This window comes from Salvelinus alpinus, chromosome 2, assembly GCF_045679555.1.
Source record: "Salvelinus alpinus chromosome 2, SLU_Salpinus.1, whole genome shotgun sequence".
Taxonomy (NCBI): Eukaryota; Metazoa; Chordata; class Actinopteri; order Salmoniformes; family Salmonidae; genus Salvelinus; species Salvelinus alpinus.
This window is the reverse complement of record NC_092087.1, coordinates 1,844,279-1,855,804: the sequence shown is the minus strand read 5'-3', so window position 1 is coordinate 1,855,804 and position 11,526 is coordinate 1,844,279. Positions and strand designations below refer to the sequence as shown.

The window sequence follows — 11,526 nt, the reverse complement described above, 5'->3', positions numbered from 1 at the left end:
TGCCCAAACCCCTGATCTCTCTACTTAATACAACACATTAAATGTAACTTCCTGTTTTCTATAGGTTCTGCCCAAACCCCTGATATCTCTACTTAATACAACACATTAAATGTAACTTCCTGTTTTCTATTGGTTCTCCCCAAACCCCTGATCTCTCTACTTAATACAACACATTAAATGTAACTTCCTGTTTTCTATAGGTTCTCCCCAAACCCCTGATCTCTCTACTTAATACAACACATTAAATGTAACTTCCTGTTTTCTATAGGTTCTGCACACCCCCCAGCTCCCATCACTGTCTACACAAACAGACAATCTGAGAGGAGACAAAGGTTTAAAACAGACAGTATCTCTCTATATCCTCTCAGATTGAGGTTTAAAACAGACAGTATCTCTCTATATCCTCTCAGATTGAGGTTTAAAACAGACATTATCTCTCTATATCCTCTCAGATTGAGGTTTAAAACAGACAGTATCTCTCTATATCCTCTCAGATTGAGGTTTAAAACAGACATTATCTCTCTATATCCTCTCAGATTGAGGTTTAAAACAGACATTATCTCTCTATATCCTCTCAGATTGAGGTTTAAAACAGACAGTATCTCTCTATATCCTCTCAGATTGAGGTTTAAAACAGACAGTATCTCTCTATATCCTCTCAGATTGAGGTTTAAAACAGATACAATCTATCTGAGAGGAGATAACGTTGTCACCTGTACCCGTCTAAAGACCCCACCTCTGTTGTTACCTGTACCCGTCTAAAGACCCCACCTCTGTTGTTACCTGTACCCGTCTAAAGACCCCACCTCTGTTGTTACCTGTACCAGTCTAAAGGCCCCACCTCTGTTGTTACCTGTACCTGTCTAAAGACCCCACCTCTGTTGTCACCTGTACCAGTCTAAAGGCCCCACCTCTGTTGTTACCTGTACCAGTCTAAAGACCCCACCTCTGTTGTTACCTGTACCAGTCTAAAGACCCCACCTCTGTTGTTACCTGTACCAGTCTAAAGGCCCCACCTCTGTTGTTACCTGTACCAGTCTAAAGACCCCACCTCTGTTGTTACCTGTACCAGTCTAAAGGCCCCACCTCTGTTGTTACCTGTATCAGTCTAAAGACCCCACCTCTGTTGTTACCTGTACCTGTCTAAAGACCCCACCTCTGTTGTTACCTGTACCAGTCTAAAGACCCCACCTCTGTTGTTACCTGTACCAGTCTAAAGGCCCCACCTCTGTTGTTACCTGTACCAGTCTAAAGGCCCCACCTCTGTTGTTACCTGTACCAGTCTAAAGGCCCCACCTCTGTTGTTACCTGTACCAGTCTAAAGGCCCCACCTCTGTTGTTACCTGTACCAGTCTAAAGACCCCACCTCTGTTGTTACCTGTACCAGTGTAAAGACCCCACCTCTGTTGTTACCTGTACCAGTCTAAAGGCCCCACCTCTGTTGTTACCTGTACCAGTCTAAAGACCCCACCTCTGTTGTTACCTGTACCAGTCTAAAGACCCCACCTCTGTTGTTACCTGTACCAGTCTAAAGACCCCACCTCTGTTGTTACCTGTACCAGTCTAAAGACCCCACCTCTGTTGTCACCTGTACCAGTCTAAAGACCCCACCTCTGTTGTTACCTGTACCAGTCTAAAGGCCCCACCTCTGTTGTTACCTGTACCAGTCTAAAGGCCCCACCTCTGTTGTTACCTGTACCTGTCTAAAGACCCCACCTCTGTTGTTACCTGTACCAGTCTAAAGACCCCACCTCTGTTGTTACCTGTACCAGTCTAAAGGCCCCACCTCTGTTGTTACCTGTACCAGTCTAAAGACCCCACCTCTGTTGTTACCTGTACCAGTCTAAAGACCCCACCTCTGTTGTTACCTGTACCAGTCTAAAGACCCCACCTCTGTTGTCACCTGTACCAGTCTAAAGACCCCACCTCTGTTGTTACCTGTACCAGTCTAAAGACCCCACCTCTGTTGTCACCTGTACCAGTCTAAAGACCCCACCTCTGTTGTTACCTGTACCAGTCTAAAGACCCCACCTCTGTTGTCACCTGTAACCGTCTAAAGACCCCAACCTCTGTTGTTACCTGTACCAGTCTAAAGGCCCCACCTCTGTTGTTACCTGTACCAGTCTAAAGACCCCACCTCTGTTGTCACCTGTACCAGTCTAAAGGCCCCACCTCTGTTGTTACCTGTACCAGTCTAAAGACCCCACCTCTGTTGTTACCTGTACCAGTCTAAAGACCCCACCTCTGTTGTCACCTGTACCAGTCTAAAGACCCCACCTCTGTTGTTACCTGTACCAGTCTAAAGACCCCACCTCTGTTGTTACCTGTACCAGTCTAAAGGCCCCACCTCTGTTGTTACCTGTTCCAGTCTAAAGACCCCACCTCTGTTGTCACCTGTAACCGTCTAAAGACCCCAACCTCTGTTGTTACCTGTACCAGTCTAAAGGCCCCACCTCTGTTGTTACCTGTACCAGTCTAAAGACCCCACCTCTGTTGTCACCTGTACCAGTCTAAAGGCCCCACCTCTGTTGTTACCTGTACCAGTCTAAAGACCCCACCTCTGTTGTTACCTGTACCAGTCTAAAGACCCCACCTCTGTTGTCACCTGTAACCGTCTAAAGACCCCAACCTCTGTTGTTACCTGTACCAGTCTAAAGGCCCCACCTCTGTTGTTACCTGTACCAGTCTAAAGACCCCACCTCTGTTGTCACCTGTACCAGTCTAAAGGCCCCACCTCTGTTGTTACCTGTACCAGTCTAAAGGCCCCACCTCTGTTGTTACCTGTACCAGTCTAAAGACCCCACCTCTGTTGTTACCTGTACCAGTCTAAAGGCCCCACCTCTGTTGTTACCTGTACCAGTCTAAAGGCCCCACCTCTGTTGTTACCTGTACCAGTCTAAAGACCCCACCTCTGTTGTTACCTGTACCAGTCTAAAGGCCCCACCTCTGTTGTAACCTGTACCAGTCTAAAGGCCCCACCTCTGTTGTTACCTGTACCAGTCTAAAGGCCCCACCTCTGTTGTTACCTGTACCAGTCTAAAGACCCCACCTCTGTTGTTACCTGTACCAGTCTAAAGACCCCACCTCTGTTGTTACCTGTACCAGTCTAAAGACCCCACCTCTGTTGTCACCTGTAACCGTCTAAAGACCCCAACCTCTGTTGTTACCTGTACCAGTCTAAAGGCCCCACCTCTGTTGTTACCTGTACCAGTCTAAAGGCCCCACCTCTGTTGTTACCTGTACCAGTCTAAAGACCCCACCTCTGTTGTTACCTGTACCAGTCTAAAGGCCCCACCTCTGTTGTTACCTGTACCAGTCTAAAGGCCCCACCTCTGTTGTTACCTGTACCAGTCTAAAGGCCCCACCTCTGTTGTTACCTGTACCAGTCTAAAGACCCCACCTCTGTTGTTACCTGTACCAGTCTAAAGACCCCACCTCTGTTGTTACCTGTACCAGTCTAAAGACCCCACCTCTGTTGTCACCTGTAACCGTCTAAAGACCCCAACCTCTGTTGTTACCTGTACCAGTCTAAAGGCCCCACCTCTGTTGTTACCTGTACCAGTCTAAAGACCCCACCTCTGTTGTCACCTGTACCAGTCTAAAGGCCCCACCTCTGTTGTCACCTGTACCAGTCTAAAGACCCCACCTCTGTTGTTACCTGTACCAGTCTAAAGACCCCACCTCTGTTGTTACCTGTAACCGTCTAAAGACCCCAACCTCTGTTGTTACCTGTACCAGTCTAAAGGCCCCACCTCTGTTGTTACCTGTACCAGTCTAAAGGCCCCACCTCTGTTGTTACCTGTACCAGTCTAAAGGCCCCACCTCTGTTGTTACCTGTACCAGTCTAAAGACCCCACCTCTGTTGTTACCTGTACCAGTCTAAAGGCCCCACCTCTGTTGTTACCTGTACCAGTCTAAAGACCCCACCTCTGTTGTTACCTGTACCAGTCTAAAGGCCCACCTCTGTTGTTACCTGTACCAGTCTAAAGGCCCCACCTCTGTTGTTACCTGTACCAGTCTAAAGGCCCCACCTCTGTTGTTACCTGTACCAGTCTAAAGGCCCCACCTCTGTTGTTACCTGTACCAGTCTAAAGACCCCACCTCTGTTGTTACCTGTACCAGTCTAAAGACCCCACCTCTGTTGTTACCTGTACCAGTCTAAAGACCCCACCTCTGTTGTTACCTGTACCAGTGTAAAGACCCCACCTCTGTTGTTACCTGTACCAGTCTAAAGACCCCACCTCTGTTGTTACCTGTACCAGTCTAAAGACCCCACCTCTGTTGTTACCTGTACCAGTCTAAAGGCCCCACCTCTGTTGTTACCTGTACCAGTCTAAAGACCCCACCTCTGTTGTTACCTGTACCAGTCTAAAGACCCCACCTCTGTTGTTACCTGTACCAGTCTAAAGACCCCACCTCTGTTGTCACCTGTACCAGTCTAAAGACCCCACCTCTGTTGTTACCTGTACCAGTCTAAAGACCCCACCTCTGTTGTCACCTGTACCAGTCTAAAGACCCCACCTCTGTTGTTACCTGTACCAGTCTAAAGACCCCACCTCTGTTGTTACCTGTACCAGTCTAAGGGTACTCTGTTGTTACCTGTACCAGTCTAAAGGCCCCACCTCTGTTGTTACCTGTACCAGTCTAAAGACACCCACCTCTGTTATTACCTGTACCAGTCTAAAGACCCCACCTCTGTTGTTACCTGTACCAGTCTAAAGACCCCACCTCTGTTGTTACCTGTACCAGTCTAAAGACCCCACCTCTGTTGTTACCTGTACCAGTCTAAGGGTACTCTGTTGTTACCTGTACCAGTCTAAAGGCCCCACCTCTGTTGTTACCTGTACCAGTCTAAAGACACCCACCTCTGTTGTTACCTGTACCAGTCTAAAGACCCCACCTCTGTTGTTACCTGTACCAGTCTAAAGACCCCACCTCTGTTGTTACCTGTACCAGTCTAAAGGTACTCTGTTGTTACCTGTACATGTTTGAAGGCTCTCTTGGCAGAGGGCTTGGAGTAGTCAAACAGTTTGAGGGTGTAGTCACGTGACCCAGACGCCAGGATCTGTTCCGTGGGGTGGAACGCCAGACACGTGACCTCATCCACGTGGTCGTACAGTGTTCTGATCACAGGGTGGTTCTCCATGTTCTGCTGGGCCGTCTCATTCATCATCACCTAGAACACACAGGAACATTACTACATCATGTACAGAATTCTCCAGAACGTTCTGATCACCTAGGTCTTATTACAGCACACGGCAGAAAACTAAAACAAGCGTTCTTATTAGACAAATCCAGGTAGGTCTCTCTCGTAGTGTTGCATGGTATACAAAAACTTCTGTATTTTCCCCCTGATACAAAAAACAACGTTTCGGTGCTAGAATTTGTTACAGTCGGTACGTCTGTCAAATGTCTCATGTGATTGAGAGGCTCAAGTCTGTCTAACAGAGCAGCCCCTTTATAGAACGAAGAGCTGTAGGCTAACTTTCCTTGCTAGTTGACAGCTGAATTGAACACCCTAGTACATTGTTTGTGATATGAAACCACAAGGCTGATTTCAAAGCTGGCTGTCACCAAAAACTATTCCTTTGCCTCCCGTCTGGTTTCCGCTAGATTAAACAGCTACAAAGTCAGATTATACAGCCACATTCTGCCTTCGAATGACATTAATTTCTTAGAGCCAACCACACTTTAAAAAATAAGAGCTTCTTCTTCTATGCAGAATGTTGAGAAGTACAATAAAATTATATGTCCTCAGATTTACCATTCAAATAAATGATTACCATTGTTGTTTTGTGGTTAGATTGGTAAAAACAAAATCCAATTGATTGTATAATTGATTCACCTAATGCACACATGGCTGTCTGAAATGTTTTTCATACAAATGTAACGATATTGAACTCAAAAAGATGGCCACTGTTTGATCAGAGCAGTAGCTGAGTTTGTCTGGATCAAGAGCCATTCTGTGACATTGGCTCATAGACCTTTATGTGGTATCGAGTATTGTGATACTAAACCTGGTAGCGAAGTCAAAATGCTGGTATCGCGACAACACTACCCTGCTCTGTTTCGTCCTCGATCACTTCTGTTTAGTTGCTAGTGAATACAACCAAGGCTCGGGTCAACAGTAGTGCACTACACAGGGAATAGGCTACAATGTCAGACAGACACCCTCTGTCTCACCTCTATGGGCATGGCACTCTTGGCCAGCATACGCTCTGTGTCCAGGACTTTGATGGAGGCGTCTGCAGAGCCCGTAGCGATGAGCTGCCCGTCCCGGCTATAGGTGGCCACGCGACACGGACCCTTATGAGACGTCACGTAACAAGTCTCGTACTCAGACGCCTCGGGGGACATGGACTGGACGTCAGCGTCAAACTCCAGGTCGATGCCAACGCCTGGTGCCACTGTGTCAGACCGCCCGATGGCATACTGCACCGCGCTGTCATCATTCTCCATGCCTGGAGAGAGGAGGTGGATGGAGAGATACAGTCAACTGCAGACATTGAGCTATCTACTGCACCACAGTCACCATTCTCCGTGCCTTGGGGGTGAATGGAGCAATACAGTTGATTAAAACAGTGACACAACACAACAGACATTTATCTAGCAAACTACACTGTCGCCATTCGCAATGTCTTGGGACGACGGGATGGATGAAACAGCGGAGCAGTACAGTTCCAAAACAACGACACTGCAGACATGTAGCTAGCATTGTCCTACGAGCTAGTCCACTACCCACTCACCTATCTTGGCCAGCTGCATGAGGTTCTCAGAGGGCGACACGACGCTCTGTGGCTTCACCTCTGTGATGAGGTTGTTGGCGATGTTGGTGTAACCGTCATACAGCAACTGGCTGATGATCAGCCGGTACAGGTGCTGCCGGTCCCGCAGCGTCGGTTTGGGACGATACATCTCCGCTCAGGCTTCTTCAACGAACTTTGCTGAAATCGATCAAAACATGGTCATCATTATTTGCTACAAATCAAAAACGTTTTTATCATGGACTCTTCAACTTCTATAACTTCAACTAGCTAGCAAGAAAGCTCAACTATCATGCGAACACTATGGAAGCCCACTTGTGGCTGGTTAAGTAACTAATGTTAGCATTCAAACGGGACCTACAATGCAAGATACCCACTGTAGCTAACTACGACAACAAAACCATTCGTAACATTCACATTACAAACATAAATCGTAGGCCGTACAAACTGTTAACAAGCACCTTATGTTTGCAATAATAACCAACCGAGTTCAGGGAAGTAAAATCAAATAAGCTCAATGAATGCATTTTCATTTAACGTTATCTACTGCTTGCTAGCTAGCCCAACATTGTGCAAGCAACGACTGCACCAAACGGGTTAAAACTTGGTTTTATTGGGTGCGATTATGTATAACACAACAAGAATATCAAGAAAATGTATCAAACTTAAAGAAACGTTAGCTACATACATAAAACCTTTCAAATGTTGCAAAATACCTTTGCCTTGGTTCAATGGGCGCCTGGGGTTACAAAGCATGCGCTGCGTAACTACGTCACTTGCATCACGTGTCACATCTATGCGTCAGTACGTAACGGGGCGTGTGTTTTGACCATGGAAATGACAATGAATAGAACGTCCTTAGAAGCTCTTACCCTGGCTGGTAAACAAACGGGTACACTCAAAATGGCTGCCTGGTATTGTGTTGCAATAATTTCCATGGTAATTTGGAATGTTCTATCAACTGATGCTGGATTTACATGGTAATGTAGAATGTTCATTCAAATGATGCTAACTGATGGCTCATGCAATGACATTTATGTTTTATAATATCAATTGAGTTAACTCAACAAATCACACAGCACAGTTTGAAGGGTGCACTTCCTGCTTTTACTTTCTTGCATAGGTACACTCAAAATGGCTGCCAGTCCACCCATTATGCCATCACTGACTTGAATGGAGACGTCCTTTCCAATCATTCTTATTTCTGTTTTTGCAGTGTTCCAAACAACTGGCAACTCAGGAAAAAACCCATCAGCCATTCATCAGCCATCTCCAACTGGGAAAAATAGTTTTGAACGGTCATCCAACTTGGAGTTCCAAGTCGGACACTCTGGCATCTTTTTAGCTCTTTAGATCTGGCATCTCTGACTTTCCAACCTGAAGATCACTGACGTCATGATTTGACCTCAGGTCTTTTCAGAGTTCCCAGTTGTCTTGAAAGCACCATTTGTTCCCGAGCTTCCCCAGGTAACACGAATGTCTGGCCCGCATTTGGCCTGATTCCGGCATGCCAGATCTAAATCTGCTGGCCTGGGTCTGGCAGCCGGATCTGGCCCGAGTCCGAAATGAATGACGGTACAGACTAGGCCCGATCTTTTTACCAGTAAATGTGTGATAGTTTTCTTTGGCAACGGTGGTATAAATGGGATAATCCCCTCCGTTCTATACATTATCTGGAACTAATAAACACGGTACCAAGTCATCCATTATTTCCAGATAATGTACAAAGCGTCAGTGTTTATCCCATGTATGTATGTATGTATGTATGTATGTATGTATGTATGTATGTATGTACAGTTGAAGTCTGAAGTTTACATAAGCTGGAGTCATTAAAACTCGTCGTTCAACCACTCCACAAATTTCTTCTTAACAAACTATAGTTTTGGCAAGTCCGTTAGGACATCTACTTTGTGCATGACAGAAGTCATTTTTCCAACAATTGTTCACAGACAGATTATTTCACTTTCACAGATAATTCACTGTATCACAATTCCGGTGGGTCAGAAGTTTACGTACACCAAGTTGACTGTGCCTTTAAACAGCTTGGAAAATTCCCAAAAATTATGTCATGGCTTTAGAAGCTTCTAATAGGCTAATTCACATTATTTGGGTCAATTGGAAGTGTACCTGTGGATGTATTTCAAGGCCTACCTTCAAACTCAGTGCCACTTTGCTTGATATCATGGGAAATCAAAAGAAATCAGCCAAGGCCTCAGAAAAACAATTGTAGACCTCCACAAGTCTGGTTCATCCTTGGGAGCAATTTCCAAACGCCTGAAGGTACCACGTTCATCTGTACAAACAATAGTACGCAAGTATAAACACCATGGGACCACGCAGCCGTCATACCGCTCAGGAAGGAGACACGTTCTGTCTCCTAGAGATGAACGTACTTTGGTGTTTATACTTTGGTGCGGAAAGTGAAAATCAATCATAGAACAACAGCAAAGGACCTTGTGAAGATGCTGGAGGAAACAGGTACAAAAGTATCTATATCCACAGTAAAACGAGTCCTATATCAACATAACCTGAAAGGCTGCTCAGTAAGGAAGAAGCCACTGCTCCAAAACCGCCATAAAAAAGCCAGACTACGGTTTGCAACTGCACATGGGGACAAAGATTGTACTTTTTTGAGAAATGTCCTCTGGTCTGATGAAACAAAAATAGATCTGTTTGGCCATAATGACCATCGTTATGTTTGGAGGAAAAAGGGGGAGGCTTGCAAGCCGAAGAACACCATCCCAACCGTGAAGCACAGGGGTTGCAGCATGATGTTGTGGGGATGCTTTTCTGCAGGAGGGACTGGTGCACTTCACAAAATAGATGGCATCATGAGGCAGGAAAATTATGTGGACATATTGAAGCAACATCTCAAGATTGGTCGCAAATGGGTCTTCCAAATAGTCAACGACCCCAAGCATATTTCCAAAGTTGTGGCAAAATGGCTTAAGGACAACAAAGTCAAGGTATTGGAGTGGCCATCACAAAGCCCTGACCTCAATCCTATAGAACATTTGTGGGCAGAACTGAAAAAGCGTGTGAGAGCAAGAAGGCTTACAAACCTTACACCAGCTCTGTCAGGAGGAATGGGCCGAAATTCACCCAACTTATTGTGGGAAGCTTGTGGAAGCCTACCCGAAACGTTTGACCAAAGTTAAACAATTTAAAGGCAATGCTACCAAATGCTAATTGAGTGTATGTAAACTTCTGACCCACTGGGAATGTGATGAAAGAAATGAAAGCTGAAATGAATCATAGTCTCTACTATTATTATGACATTTCACATTCTTAAAATAAAGTGGTGATCCTAACTGACCTAAAACAGGGAATTTTTACTAGGATTAAATGTCAGGAATTGTGAAAAAATGAGTTTAAATGTATTTGGCTAAGGTGTATGTAAACTTCCGACTTCAACTGTATGTAAATAAGGTATTTCTGTTTTTAAATTGTATTACATTAGCAAAAATGTCTAAAAACAGGTTTTCGCTTCGTTATTATTGGGTATTGTGTGTAGATTGATGAGGATTTAAAAAAAATATATTCCATTTTAGAATAAGGCTGTAACGTAACAAAATGTGCAAAAAGTGAAGGGGTGTAAATATGTGTAAATATGTGCCTGTTGTAGCGCCACCATGTGGTCAATCAATGTGCTTGAATATGTTGAGTTTTGACAGGGTTTGGAACACGTTTACCAAGTTTGGTTACAATACAAATATCAGTGTCTGATTTATATGTATTTATGTACCAGACCACACCCACATGAATGTTTATTGGTCAGTTGTTTGCCATACTAGTCTGGAAAATATTGCGTTTAAAAGACCTTGGTCCAAAGATGCCATAGATGCCATAAATGAAGTTTCATCCAATAGGGAAAATAGAAATAAAGTGGTGACCTAACTGACACAGGGAATGTTTATGAGGATTAAATGTCAGGAAGTGTGAAAAACCGAGTTTAAATGTATTTGGATAAGGTGTATGTAAACTTCCAACTTCAACTGTATACTGTACATGAGATGAGTGATGAGTAATGTGAGATACGTAAACATTCTTAAAGTGCCATAATTAAAGTGACTCGTGTTCCATTTATTAAAGTGGCCAATGATATCAAGTCTGCAGGTAGGCAGCCGCCTCTCTGTGCTAGTGGTGGCTGTTTAACAATCTGATGGCCTTGAGATTGAAAAACAGCTTCTATCTCTCTGTCCCAGCTTTGATGCACCTGTACTGACTTCACCTTCTGGATGATAGCGGGGTGAACAGGCAGTGGCTTGGGTGGTTGTTGTCCTTGATGATATGTTTTGCCTTTCTGTGACATCGGGAGCTGTAGGTGTCCTGGAGGGCAGGTAGTTTGCCCCCGGTGATGCGTTGGGCAGACCGCACCACCCTCTGGAGAGCCCTGTGGTTTCAGGGGGTGCAGTTGCCGTACCAGACGGTGATACAGCCCGACAGGATGCTCTCAATTGTGCATCTGTAAAAGTTTGTCAGGGTTTTAGGAGCCAAGCCAAATTTCTTCAGCCTCCTAAGGTTAAACATTCTTGCGCTTTCTTCACCACACTGTCTGTGTGAGTGGACCATTTCAGTTTGTCGGTGATATGTACACAGAGGAACAGAGGGCCACAGTGTTGAGGATCAGCAGAGATGGAGATGTTGTTTCCTACCTTCACCACCAGGGGGCGGCCCGTCAGGAAGTCCAGGACCCAGTTGCACAAGGCGGGGTCGAGACCCAGGGTCTCAAGCTTAGTGATGAGTTTGGAGGGTACTATGG

At 45.2% G+C, this 11,526-nt stretch overlaps 1 protein-coding gene and 1 long non-coding RNA gene across 3 annotated transcripts in view; one reads left to right on the top strand and one right to left on the bottom strand.

The window, feature by feature from the left end:
• cstf1 (cleavage stimulation factor, 3' pre-RNA, subunit 1) overlaps positions 1-7,598 on the bottom strand; it is an 18,300-nt gene extending 10,702 nt beyond the window's left edge. The window contains exons 1-4 of one of the 2 annotated variants that reach the window (XM_071364784.1): positions 7,481-7,598; positions 6,747-6,944; positions 6,184-6,461; positions 4,979-5,176 (exon numbers count right to left, since the gene is read on the bottom strand). In XM_071364784.1, coding sequence (XP_071220885.1) covers positions 4,979-5,176; positions 6,184-6,461; positions 6,747-6,915 — 645 coding nt within the window. In that variant the 5' untranslated portion in view covers positions 6,916-6,944; positions 7,481-7,598. Of the gene's footprint in view, positions 1-4,978; positions 5,177-6,183; positions 6,462-6,746; positions 6,945-7,452 lie in introns of both variants that reach the window. The other variant, XM_071364791.1, reaches the window with a different exon arrangement.
• Positions 7,548-8,615, top strand: LOC139552762 (uncharacterized). The gene is made up of 2 exons (XR_011670474.1): positions 7,548-7,744; positions 7,981-8,615. It is a non-coding gene; the product is annotated as an uncharacterized lncRNA (long non-coding RNA).
• Positions 8,616-11,526: the final 2,911 nt, after the last annotated feature.